Below are 14097 nucleotides of genomic sequence, written 5' to 3'. Positions count from 1 at the left end.
CAGCAAAAGTCTTGCAGTTGCTGATATAAACAAAGCCCATGATTCTTAGGTAAATTTGCACACCTTTTTAGTGTGAGAAAGGGATTTATACTCCTTTTCAGATGTGCCATATTTTCTTCACACACCTCCTGTGTCACAAATTTGGGATGTGTGTGAGCTACAGTACATCATATTCCCATGACAATGGCAAGATAAGATAGAGATTAAAGTCTGTGTGTTGGCCCAGCACTCATACTTACCATATGCACTGAACTAATCTGGTAACATACAACAAACTTTTATGTTAGATCTGGGAACATTCCTAGATAATGAAGTCTTGGAGTTTCTGCAGTGTTAATGTTAAGAAATGCAAAATATTAAAATAGTCCTTGTTGAAAGATTTGATGCCTGGCAGAATCTGGATAGCAATACTGAGAGGCTTTAAGAGCAATACTATGTTTACCAATAATAATTTGTTCTGTTTTTAAGGCCTCTTAATAAATACAGTATGTTAAGAAGACAAATAAGTAATATTTCTCAACTGTTTTAATACCATTTTGATTTTATTTAGTCTTCATGGAGACGTCAATGGTTTTGTGTTTCCCAATGTGCATTTAATACTCATTAGGAATCATTCAGATCTATTTGGCCTTTCAGCAACCAAGTAGACTTACTATTTTTGGACAATAGAAACTGTTACTTCAAATAGAAGTTAGTTTGAAAACCCAGCAAGAAAAATAAACAGACATTTAAACACTTCTATAACATAGAAATAAAGTAGAATTCCATATGAAAGTTGCATTACTCGAAGACCCAGATCTTGCACAAATGAAAATCAATTACATGCTAGTCACATATTAACAAATACAAATGGATTTTATGTACAGCATGTAGAAAACCCATGGTAGGAGATGTACATAGAAACTTTTTTCTGTTTCAAAACGGAGCTTGTTTTTTGACATTACAAAAAATCTGAAAACAGTGTGGAATGTTTTATAATATACAGTATAGTAATAATTCATAGATATTTCTGTTTCTTGTGATATAGCATGCATTTGTGAGCACATAAGAAACTAAGAAACAGCTGGATATGCAGGTCATAGATATGCAGTTTTACAATTGTTCTTATGGGGTCAATGGTATTATGGACATTTAATGATGTCAGTGGTGTAATTAAGAGGATAGGACTGTGATATTAACCTCTGTTTCTCTCAGTACTGGATTTAGGACCTGTTAAAATCTTCTAGAAGCATTTGTCTTGAGAGCAGATGTGTTCCTTTAATAATCCACTGAATAGGACTCCCAAGAGACATATAGTTTGTGTCTGCACACAAGAGCGTTGCTGCTGAACTAGAGATTGCTAAAGGGTTTCACCAGTACAATTAAATTTAGTACTCTGCTATGGATTTTTTCAGTTTATATTCTAATTTAGACAACCAGAAAGTCAAAACATCCATATTGTACCTCTTGTGGTGCTGATTCATAGATTTCAATATATATATATATTTTCTTTTCTCTTAATAAATTGCAATTGACATTTTATTTTCACAAAAGGTTCCATGATCCATAGTATATACTGTGAACATTAGTGTTTTTCAGTGACAAATGCTGTATCTGAAAATATTCCACAGAATTTCTTATGGACCCTCAAATAATTTATCCATTTAATGGACAAAAAACATACTTTTGCTTTTAAACCTTCTATTCATGTTATAAAACAGCACTCCAAACCAATAGAGTCACTGATACAGGCTAATGTTAATAAATAATGTTAAGCATTAACAGATACTGTATATACAGTAGGCCTCTCAACCTAAGAATTATTATTCAGATGTGTAAAAAGGGATTATTTTCTTACAGCTGGGGCAAATGGCCATGACCTGTTTTTATCAATACAGTCTGATCTGATAAAGCTAATAACATTTTGTTGTGTTTGAAAAGAACATCAGCACAGATCAACAAGAAAAAAAGTTAAAATCCCCAATCACCTGGAAGGGCAACGAGGTAACTCTGATTCTGTAAGGAAAAAAATATTTCAAGGAAATCTCTCCATTCATATAGAAATCACATCTCATGCAAAGCAGTCTATGCAAATAATTAAATGATGTCCAATAAAACATTGAAATAAGCACTCAGGCTTTTTGGGAATAATCATAATCAGCAAACAATGCCTGAGCTAATTAAATTCATGCAAAAGTGATATTAAAATAATTTAAATGCAAATTGTGATGCCAGAATATTTTAGTTTTTAAAGAGCATTTGATGCCAAATAAATGATTATTATAAACAATAATATAGATGTGTTTTAAAGTAAAATGTATTAAAGAGTAGCAAGTGGTTTCTTGTCCTGTTTCCTACAATTATGTGATGTACTCATGTATTTTTATGTAAATACATTTTAGTTCCTAACACTCTGATATTCTTTTACTGTACATGTACACTTTTATTGTCTAACAGGGTCAGTCTGAAATATTGTCCAAATACAGTACCTCTGATATTTCATTGAATTCTGCTTAATGTGTAGGAGGAGACACATAAAACTGACCTGTTGATATGTATGAGGAAGAAAAGAAAAATATATTGTCTAAAGCATATATAAATGAGAGAGAATTTTCAGTGAACAAAAAAGAACCACAAATTTCAGCACTGAAATAAGAAGCTACTGTAAGTGTATCACAAGCTACAATCTTTAATATTTTCTCTCCTTTATATTAATGAAAACATAGGCATTAAATATAACTTACAAGTGTGTTCTCCTTGAACAATTAACAACAAAATATTTCAGTTTTATTGTATTTAGGCATTATTTTATATTTAATTGTCAGATTTTTGTTATTATAAAACCTTTGCCTTAACTCACTGCAAGAATGAATGTGTTAAGTAAGGTGATAATTGGTACATTAACCTGGCTGTGTTTCCAAAGAGAACACAGCTGCTTATTAGTCCTGGTGTGCAAATCAATGCTCTGTTCTTCAAAAGCTGGAGCAGTACATTTCTCAGAACACAGGGTACAAGCAGGCAACTGAACTGAAAATAGTAAGGATTATTCTGTAAATACAATTTAACGTGCGAATTTTGTCTTCTTCTTAATGGAAGTCTGTTTGAGAAAGTTGATGAGTACAAAAAAAGTCAGCAAATGTATACATTTTCCGGTTTCTCTTGAGAACGTACAGTAGGAGTAAAGTAAACTGAAGGATCTGTTTCATTGTTGAGAGAAAACGACAGTGGTGTCTGAGGTATTTCGCAGTTATTGAAATAATAAAGTATTTTAGGCCTGTGTCTGTCTGTGTACTTAAATTACTGTGCTCTTAATTTCCAAAAAGAGACTTAAGGGAGGAGAAACCTCTTAGATGTTTATTTAACTAACGATAATCTTTTAAAAATATTCCTTTTTAATCCACAGAGAGATAAAATTGTGCCAAACATCCTTCATACAACATAATGTAAATTAATTCCTATTCTGGAGAACTAGTGTTTCAAGGAAGCTTGTAACATTAAACTTTACCAGTTACATTAATATTTATGTGCTTGTAATTTAACTTCACAAACATACTCCATGTAAATGTATCGGTACAGCTTAGGACCTCTTAAGAGGCTGGCAGTTCAGCCCCTCAGTTTTCCTCAATTTTAACTTTTATCGGTGTTAACTTGCAACAGCTGAATTTCTCCACCATGGGTATCTTATTTTTTAGTGCTGAGCAGAGACGAAGCATGGCTCTGAGACTTGATAATCCATAATTCACATATCTGCACTGTTTTGTTTTAAAGGTCAAGTGATGTAAAATACATTGTGACCTTTTTATATCTGTGAAAATTGTGTGGCATAATAACTTTTACAGCCCTGTTTGGCAAGATCAATGTTTTATGATGCTCTGTTTAGAGATCTTAAATCACAGATTTTGATGATATAAAAAAGAAAGCATTTTGTGTATGAGGTTTTGTTGTTAAGTTTCTGTAATCATGAGTTAAATTAATGATATGGTTAGTTGAATAGTTAGATTACACATTTTGAGTTAGCAAAGGCAAAGGGAAATCCTTTGTGTGTGCAAAGAGTATATTATGGAAATACTCATATCAACATGACACTCTTAGCTTTTGCAAGTATACAGTATATAATAATATATGTAGCATGATCCAGTGATTTTTGGTGCTAATGATTTAAATTGATATAAATCTGTTAACTTTTCTTGACTAAGTTCACAATTGTCAATATTTGACAATATGTAGTGTACTGAAGCAATTTTACTAATCACCTATGCAGAGCATGAACCACTGAATGTAAGTAGCTTTAACAAAGGAAACAGTACATTGTAGCTGTGATGAAGTTTTAAAATTCTGATGTTAATCTGGCATGTCATGTAGGTTTAAAGAAAATGAAAAATGACTCCCCTCAATTTTGATAATAAATTGGTGCTTGTGCATGTGATTCAGACAGACAGGAGTGTGTATTTCAGTCAGGGGAGTTCCAGTAGTAAAAGAAAGTACTGCGGAGTGGTTAAAAACTTTGGTATTACAAAATAAATGTGAGATCAAAGTAACCTAATATACTGTATCTGAACTTATGTTCTGGTGTATTGTACTAATAAAATCTTCAGTTAAGCAATACTTAGCCTACAATCCTCTTGAAAAAAACAGATCAAAAGCTTCAAGAAATCTAATTGAAGAAGGAACGTCAAGCCCCCTGCATAGCGGTCCTTTAGTGCAGAATTTCAGGAGGTAGTCAAACTTCTAATCTTGCCCATTTCCACTCTCCTTTGCATAAATATCTTGCCTGCTGAGTATCCCCTTTGTGCTTCCGTCTCACACCCTTCTTCCACTGCATCTTCACCCTTGCAGCAGCTCCCTAGCTCATTCCTAATGAACGGGAGTCCTTTCAGTCTCCTCCTCACATGCAGCCCATTCCATCAGTTAGGTGAGTGACTGCAAATCAGACTTTCAATACAGTTAATCTCTACATCTAATTAATTAGGATTTGGCCAAACTGCTGAAAGAGGAACTATGATTTGAATAATCAGGTTTGACCAATGGGCTCTGCTTGTTTGTACCTTTTTTTAATCTTGATCTTCTCAAAGTTTCTTTGCCATTCATTATAGTTTTTGCTTTAGTTCATTTTTTGAGGGTGGTTTTGCTGCCTTGAGCATGAACTTAAACAGGTATAGTATTTTGCCACAGGGTGAAAAAGTGAAAAGTTTTAGAATTAAATTAAGTTTGAAAAAGTGAAGATACTGTTGTACACTGTGCACTGTGACAGAAGTGTACAATTGTGATGCATATTTAATGAGAAGTATTTGTAAACAAGCCTTTGCTTTGGCTGTAGTAGCTTGGTGATTATGTCCCATTGATTGAATCAGGCCTTCACATTCACAATTTCTACTGTGAACCCTAAACACAAATGTGTCAAAATGTCTATTAATTCTGGAAATATTATCCTAGGTTAGCTGAGCCAGATTGCAAATAACAGGGCTCTGTAGTTGCAATGTTAATATCCTTTTGATCCTCACAAATCCCTGTAGATTCTTTCAGATTAATTTGAAAGCATAATACTGGGTTTTCCCAAATCCTCTTTTGTGCCGCTCATAGATGCATGACGTTTGGGGACAAAAATGATTGTTTTTGTTTTGTTTTCCCTTTGATGTTTTAACATATCATAACTATTAAGCTAACAGCAGCATTTTACCAACATGAATGTTTCTGTTGAAGTCTTATTACCCTAAGTAAGTAATTTAAGCATCTGCAAAAAAAACACCTGTTATGGAGATACTCAGCAATTTAAAAAACAAACTGGCCTATATAATATGATATGCATAACTTTTTAATTCGTCTGATATCTTTATATGAAGCTAAAAACACGTTGATGTACTTTATGCTGTTTTGTGTTTTATCAGAAATCTATTGAGTTAGTTATTTTAATTAGTATTAGTATAGTAGTAGATACAGTAGTACTAATTGCTTCTTTGTTGATTTTTTTGCTGTAGAGCTTAAACAGATCAGGGTGGGTTTAAAGAAGGTCATTGCACTGGTTGACAAAAAGATGATTGCATTTTTTAAAATCTTATGGTACATCCCTGATGATTTTCAAAATGTAGAACTGACATTTTGTACTTCTGTTCCCGAAATAGGAAAAACCAGCTGCTAATCAACTTTGGTATGATTCTCATTTAAGCATACACAAAAATGTCCTCCTGTCTCCTGATAGTTCTCCATACATTGATATTTTTCTTATTCTGTATTTAACACACAGATGTCTCCAAGAAAAATGAATTGGTAATGAAACAAATGCTACATAGGGTAAAATAAAAATTTTAGAGTCAGATCAATTATATTTTAATAGAAATGTATTTTAATAATTATAATCTTAATAAACATATGTCCATTAGAGGAAATGCTGGTTTCAGTTTAAAGGTCAGATCCATTAAAAAGAAATATGTGCTGAAAGCAAGAAAAAGCACATTAAAATATTATTTAGAATTAAGATAACATGATCAAAAAGCGTTGTTTAATGGGAACATACAGTAATTGTAACACTTGTTTTTCTTTTAACAGCCTGCCCTTACGATTTTGGGTGAATGTGATCAAGAACCCCCAGTTTGTCTTCGATATCCACAAAAGCAGCATCACAGATGCCTGCCTCTCAGTAGTAGCACAGACCTTCATGGACTCCTGCTCGACATCAGAACACCGGCTGGGCAAAGACTCACCCTCCAACAAGCTTCTGTATGCCAAGGACATTCCCAGCTACAAGAGCTGGGTGGAAAGGTCAGTGCCCAGCCCATATACCCCAGGAACTCACAATGAAGAGCCTATCAACAGATTTTAAAATGCTAACATTTCTTACTGTCTGACTTGTAGCTGTTAAATGTTCATAAAAGCTAAAGCTGATACCACTACTATGAAGAATCTGACCAAGCAGTAATACTGTACATATACTGAGAAAAAGGCATCCATATCAGAGCATTGTAACCATAGGTAGCCAAATTTGTTGAAAGGAACAATACTCAATTTGAATTGTTCATTTTTGTTGTATCAGTTAGATATGATTTAAGCCACAACAAATAGTTCTGGTCAGACCAACAGTCTTTTCACCAAGTCAGTATCATCAACAGTATCAATGACAGCACTGAGGTCCAATAGTATAAAAATAATTAAAACAGTTATCGATCTTCAGCATATCATTAGTAACCCTAAAATGTTTCTCTTACTGTACTACACTACAATCTGAACATAGGCTGAAATAGTTTACACAGCTTGTTTGAAAATATGTAATCTTGTTACTGAACAGCACCAGCATGCTGTTAAAAGTTAGATGTGGGCCAATATTTACTGAACTGGCTGGGGTCTAAGTTCAGCTATTTTAACAGAAGAATAATAACGTCAAGTTTAATGACATTAAACTTCTGCTTAATGACTAACAGCATTTAAGATATGACAATGGAACAAAGAAGAGATGAGATTTGCTAAGATTTGAACACCAGAAGGCTGTGATAATAGGATCCAAGGAAATTATTTTAGTGATCATTTCAGGTATTTGCTGGATAGAAATTCAGATGAGATGTATTAACCCTGAGATTACATACTGTAATTATTCTCAGACAGAGAATCACAAAATACAATTTGATTTCAAATTTTATACATTTTTTTAATTCAACAAGCTTTAAGAGTCTACAGTCTGCATTTAAGAGATAATGAATTGTATGAAAATGCATTCTAGAATTATTCTTCTCCTTTTCAATTAGCTTTCCAAAAAAAGGCCTTGAAGCAGTCTGTGCATTACTATAGGATTGTTGATGTTGCTTGAAAGCCATTAAATGAGCAGACAGGCCAATGTCCCTTTATCTATGTTTGTCCATGGTATTTCATGCAGTGAAGCTAATTGTAGTACCTAGCAGAGAGATGTATATATTTTTTTCTAAAATGTTATGTATAATGGAGTCCTCAAGTCAAGCTAGCTGAGGGGCACTGACAGTAACAGTGGCTTGGGAACGCATATTTGAATGAATATCCTTGACGTCAGGAACTTAGTTTTGTGAGCAGTTACTAGAACCTTCAGATCAAGTGATTAGATGCTAGGTTTAAGCAGGTGACTAATGGACAAACTGCATGTGATATCAAGGGCCATTATGTGTTCTTTGGCATGAGTGGAAAAATATACATTGTAACGAAAGAGAGGGGTGTTGATCTTGGGTTATACCTGGGGGGGGTGTTTACAATATTTTGGGAATGAGACAAACAGAAAGATTCATGCTGAAACACTTTAAGTTGATATGGTTAGAGCTGAGGGGAATATCACTAAGAGTGGCTATGTCAGGAGAATGTGAAATCACAGGTTTGATACCAGTCCCTGGCCAAACAGGATCTGCCAGTACGTAAATGAAAGGAATCTAGACCAGGAAAGTGGAACATGTAAGTTTAAGGACTAAGCAATGGTGGGTCCTTCCTCAGTTGATTAACTACTTTTCCATTTATTACAGAAAATATGGTTATATGTAAATAGGTCCTCCAGACTAATCAATATTTTTATTAGTACCTTTTTCCAGCTCCGTGTTTCCCATTGTATATTTACAATTGATATCTTAGCTGCTCTTCTCTTGTCCACATAAATGCGATCTTTTTGGGGTTTAGCCATTCTTGAATTCTATCAATATATTATTTTTCCTTTGCTGCTTCTGTAGTGCCTTCAAATCATGTTACTGTGGCATCATTTTTGAATTTCACTCTTTTTACTGACTCTGCCAGAATCTAGTTCATGGATATAAATCAGGGAAAGAAGTGGCATTAATACATATCCCTATGGGACACCACTAACTATATCACCACAATTGGAGCATTCACCACTTTCTTGTCTATTAACCAGTTCTTAATCCAAATATCTGCATTTCCTTGAATGCCTGCTACCTGGAGTTTGAGAATTAATCATTTTTAATAGACATCCTAAAAAGCATTTTGGAAATCGAAATTTACCATATCATGTCCTCTGCCTGTATCCATTACTGATGTCACTTGTTGAAATAACTCTATGTATATATCATGTAAAGCCATGAACAAGTATCATAGGACAAACCTAAGAGAAATTCACAATAGGAAAAAACCCAGATAGAAGCCTTGACAAAAAAGGTCTTCAGTTAAAAAGAATGTACAAGAAGTGTGTAAAGTTTTCCAAAAAATGTTTATCATCATTTTCTCTGTGCTTTCAGGGTCAACTTTGTTAAATTCATTAACCTAAAGACATTACAAAAAATGGAGAGAATGTCTTCATCAGACCATATTTTGATTGCAGTATGAAAAAATACCCAATAGTACAGTATATGCTTGAAGTTAAGGGACTAAATTTAATTGCATTCCTTTCTGAGCAAAGGACTTAATTGCTTTCAAAAAAGGATGACTACTGAAAAAAGGTCATTAAAGATAATTGAAAGACGACAGCTGTATAATGATGAGTGTGTACAATGCTGAGTTATCGGTCTGACAATTTTCATTTTAATTGAAACTTTGTTGGCTTGAGAGGAAGTCACAGATACTCTCTATAATATGGGATAGTTTTTCAATGTAACCAGAATAACACCTCTTTGACCTGTTTTGAATGATAAAAAGGTCATCTTCTCGGTGTTAAAAGCTTAGTATGCCTCTCATAGTTACTTTGGAGTTCACTGCACACTAAAATTAAGCAAGCTTGCTTCATTTTTATTTGGTGCACCATTTAGACCTCATTATTAGCACTAATAAAAAATTGCACCAATATACTTTTTCAGAAAGTAGGACAGCTGTTAGTGTTCCATAGCCCAAAGGTAGCAAAGTGTGATTCTGTGATCCATTTCCCAAACACTAAATTTCAAATTAAAATACATTATAAATAAATGGGGCTCCTGAAATGCTTGAGGTTCTCTATGTTTAATACACAAAATGTGTGGCAGTTTATGAAAATGCAAGCAGTAGTGTTGGTAATTTGTTAAAATGAAAGTTTTATTAAATTTATTTGAGAGCAGTACTGAATAAAAAATGATTTGGTTTGTGGAAAGGTTAAAAAAATATTTATTTGCTGTCAGTGTATGAGATTGCAGAATTTCCTATAGTGAATAAATACATATTTTTGTCATATTTATAGACGAGAATGAATAATGATGATAAAGTAAATCAAATGCATTTGTTTTAAGGGCTTCCACAGTGTTGATCCAGTATTGCCATCCGCTTGAAGCACTGATTGAGCACTATGCTTCAAACCAAGATTCGTTGTTATTCATTTGCTTTATGGATTACAAGTTAATTACAATTACAAACTGTTCTGTCACAATGTTTACATTGGAAAATTCCCCAGCTGTTCAGTGATGTTACAGGATCTATAACAAATACTAATATGTTTTCTGGCTGTTCAGAATTGTTTGCCCCAAGGGGTTAATAATTGGACTTTACGAACACTGCTTAATGCAGTTCTTCCTAATTTCATGCATTGACCTGACATTCCAAGATAAATTGTTTGTCATTTTGCATTAAGAGTCGTCAATATTGACTGCTTCTGGCAGCTATATTAGACACTTAGTTGATACCATTCAAATCCAATATGAAAAAAACTGAACTTCTGCTTCTTCTTTTTATAAAAAGATGGTTGTTTTATAGCAGTGTTCCTTCATTATTATGCAGTAGTCACAAGATGTAGTTAAGGAACCGTGATATGTTTGCTTCACCTTACACTGGTGAAGTAAACTGGAGCAAATTGGAACACCTGCAGTGCCTCCTTAAAATCAGACTAAAATGTAATGACTCATCTTATAATAACAGAGCAGTAGATATCAATGTGGCTAAGAAATAATCACTACAAAACCCAACACAAGGCTCAATATAGGAAAATAAGCATCCAGCATCTCATTTTTCTTGTATTTGTTTTTCCTCAGAGCAGCATGAAATTTATGTGAACTTTTTTTCCTGAAGATGAAGCATATTTTTCTCATTTTGTGCTTCAGTCTGCTTTCATTCATTTCTTAGTAATTACACAGTAAAGCTTAAAAGACCTTTGGAGTAAAATGAACGCAGATGACCTTGCCTGCAGTCTTTAAAATCCAGCAAAAAAATTCTTACTGTAGTTCACTTTGAGCACAATAATGATGAAAGAGATCAGCAGTGAAACTTTTGTCTGAAAATGGCTTGCCGTGCTTCACGTTGTCACAACCTGCAATTTTCTATGCCTTGTCAATTGCAAAGAAGAATGAAGATTTACTGAGTTTATAAAATAAAGAAAAATTTTACAATTTGCGTTATTAGTGAGACAGTCTTGAATAGAATCCATGTACTGTTAGTGCCTGCAAGACATGTTGAAATTAATGGTGTAAGTGCTTCTAGCCATACAGATATGACTGGTTCACAGAGCTGGGTCTCAGTAAATTAAACTGTCATGCATTCTCAGGTTCTCACACTTGATGTCTGCAGTGCCACACAATTTCCACCTCTGTCTGCCTGCTGCCTCACTCTTCAGGTCCTTATGACAGATATGACATGTGGTGAAATGAAGCTGACATAACATATGCTCCAACTGACTTTACTGTTGTAAAAACTATTGTGTGTCGCTGTGAACACCATGGACTTCTGTAGAACCCTTTATGGAATTCAGAAACATATGCGATGTGTTTTTGTATTACTGTACACAGTAACAGCATGGTACACATTTTAGTTAGAAACTCACTGTGCTTTTCAAGCCTTGACTTCAACAACAGCCAGATGTGCTGTATTAAATGTTGTTGCCAATTTGCATGTGTTTTGTGGTTTAGTTTTCCTCATACAAAAAGTCATATGAGACAATTATTTAAAGACAGGAACTGAAGGATATTTTGAATACAAGTCTTAAAAGGAGGAAGGACCGAGAGTTAATGGCTGTGGCAAAGTTTGGAATGTCCCTGACTTTATCTGAACCTCATCAGCAGCAGATATAACAAACAAACAAGCATCATGATTTATATATCCTAGGGGAAGTCATGTAATTGTAAAATTACAATAACAGCAACATTCGTAATGCATCAATATAGCTTTCTAAGGAGCACCTCTCTTCTCTTAATGCACTGGTTCTTTCAAACATTTTTTTCCATAAATAACTGAAAAAGGATCTTAGCTAATGATAAGCAAAATGAAATGACACTTTCATGCATTGCTAACAGAGCATCAATTATTTTTCTCTTTGCAAAAGTGCTGAAAATGTTAGCTTGAAAGTCATATTTCCAGTATAATAGTATTCAACTATACTGCTGAAACCACAGGAGTCTGATCTAAAAAAAAATGAAAAAGAAAAACATCATCCATCGATCTTTCCCATTTTCTTGCGAAAACAGTTGGCAACTTCTCCATATCAAGTTGTCTTGGGGTACTCTGGAAACTGAGGGTTTAAAGGAACATGCCTCTGTCTGCACTCTGTGACAAACACATGTTTTTTCAGACAGACAGCTACATATAATTATATCGTTATTAATGTCTTTAGATACGCGATTCCATATTATATTAGCAGAAAAGCTTAAAACTACCACTTTTTATACACGCTATTTCACATGTTAGTTATAGACTTCGATGCTTAAAATGTTTAGGGAGAAATGGAATACTGGTGTGACGTAGCCAATTACCCGCGGTACGTGTCTGTGCCGCACACTTTGAATGGCTGCATCTGTATAGAGTAGGCCTTCAGGGGTTCAGGTAGTATACTATTATTTCAAGTATAATTTATACTGTTACAGTTTAACTTCTCATAATTTATCTTCTCTTTTATCAGTTTTTAACATTTTGACAAAATATGTAACTGCCTTTTGGGACAGTATTTTATAAGGAATGAACTACATATGAAGTTAAATAGTAATTTTAAGTAAAAACGGTTTAACCACATAGCTTAGGCATTTGAAACACTTCTTAAATGAATTTTGGAAAGCAATAAATGATAATTCAGTAGTGAACAAAATTTTGCAACGTATTTTTACTATAAAATGTTATTTGTACTATTCTTAGGCAAAGGATAAAACTGCACTTTTCTGTTCAAAAACAGATAAAAGTCCCTATAGTCTTACCTACTTGTAGAAGTTATAGTATTTCCTAGTTCTCTGTTTTCATAAGAAAAATGTTAGGATACGAAGAACAGCTAAAGAAAATACTGTGTATACTTATAAAAATTGTGATGTGTGTTTGTTTAAATGTACCGTCTAGACCTTGACTAGACTAAAACTTTAGCCCACCCACCAATCACAAGTTTTAAACTCCGAGTTTGATGCATTCATAAGGTAGAAGCAAGTTTAAGTGTCTGACAAACAAATTCCATCAAGTATTGTGTTCAGTTTTTAGATAGTCTGCCTTTCAGTTTTTTAAAGGTCATTTATGGGCGGTGCGGTGGCTCTGTGGCTAAGGATCTGCGCCTGTGGCTGGAAAGTTACCGGTTCCTATCCTGTGGCCAGCGGAAGAATCCTACTCCATTGGGCCCCTGAGCAAGGCCCTTCACCCCAACTGCTCCAGGGGCGCCGTATAAATGGCTGACCCTGCGCTCTGAGTAATTGACGAAACTCGAAATTTTCTTAAGAGATTGTATATAGCCAATAAAGTAATCTCTTACTTTAACATGTAGCTTAAAAAATACGAATGTGGAAGACGTTTTTTCAAATATGTCTCCTGTTCTTTCTTGAACACCATGTACAGCAAATTATCTCAACCCTCAATATCACATTCCAATTTACATGTTTTTTCCCCATCACTGGGAAGCATGTATTGTTAAAGTTTACCAGTTAGATTTACTACCATGGAAAAAGTAAAATGATAGTTATTTTGTGCTATTGTATAAAATTTTACAAATATTTGCATGCATTATCAGTATAGGAAATTGAAAATAATACACTGTATTTCACTGGAAACATACCACCTTGGAGAACAGAACCCTTAGGGCCTATATTTAAGCTTCAGAGTGTCTGATTAAAATACTTGCAATGTCACATTTGACAAAAATTGTTCACATGCAATATTTTTCCTGTTGACAAACTGATTTTCTTGACTGTATAACAGAAGATGAATTGCTGTCAACACAGAAGTAAAGACTTGCCTGCAGCTTTACTGAACTAATTCGGAATCTCTGGCAGAGCCATTTAATACTGCTTGACAATTTACCACCATTGT

General features: G+C 34.1%; 1 protein-coding gene across 1 annotated transcript in view; it reads left to right on the top strand.

Moving 5' to 3' along the window:
- The window catches only part of plxna4 (plexin A4), a 326434-nt gene that overhangs the window by 301653 nt on the left and 10684 nt on the right, over positions 1-14097 (top strand). The window contains exon 29 of the mRNA XM_088923555.1: positions 6523-6735. Coding sequence (XP_088779681.1) covers positions 6523-6735 — 213 coding nt within the window. The remainder of the gene's footprint in view (positions 1-6522; positions 6736-14097) is intronic.

Source organism: Atractosteus spatula, chromosome 8 (genome assembly GCF_055471065.1).
Source record: "Atractosteus spatula isolate fAtrSpa1 chromosome 8, fAtrSpa1.hap1, whole genome shotgun sequence".
In the NCBI taxonomy this organism is placed as follows: Eukaryota; Metazoa; Chordata; class Actinopteri; order Semionotiformes; family Lepisosteidae; genus Atractosteus; species Atractosteus spatula.
Note: the sequence above shows the minus strand (reverse complement) of the source record. Positions and strands in the feature narration are given on the sequence as shown.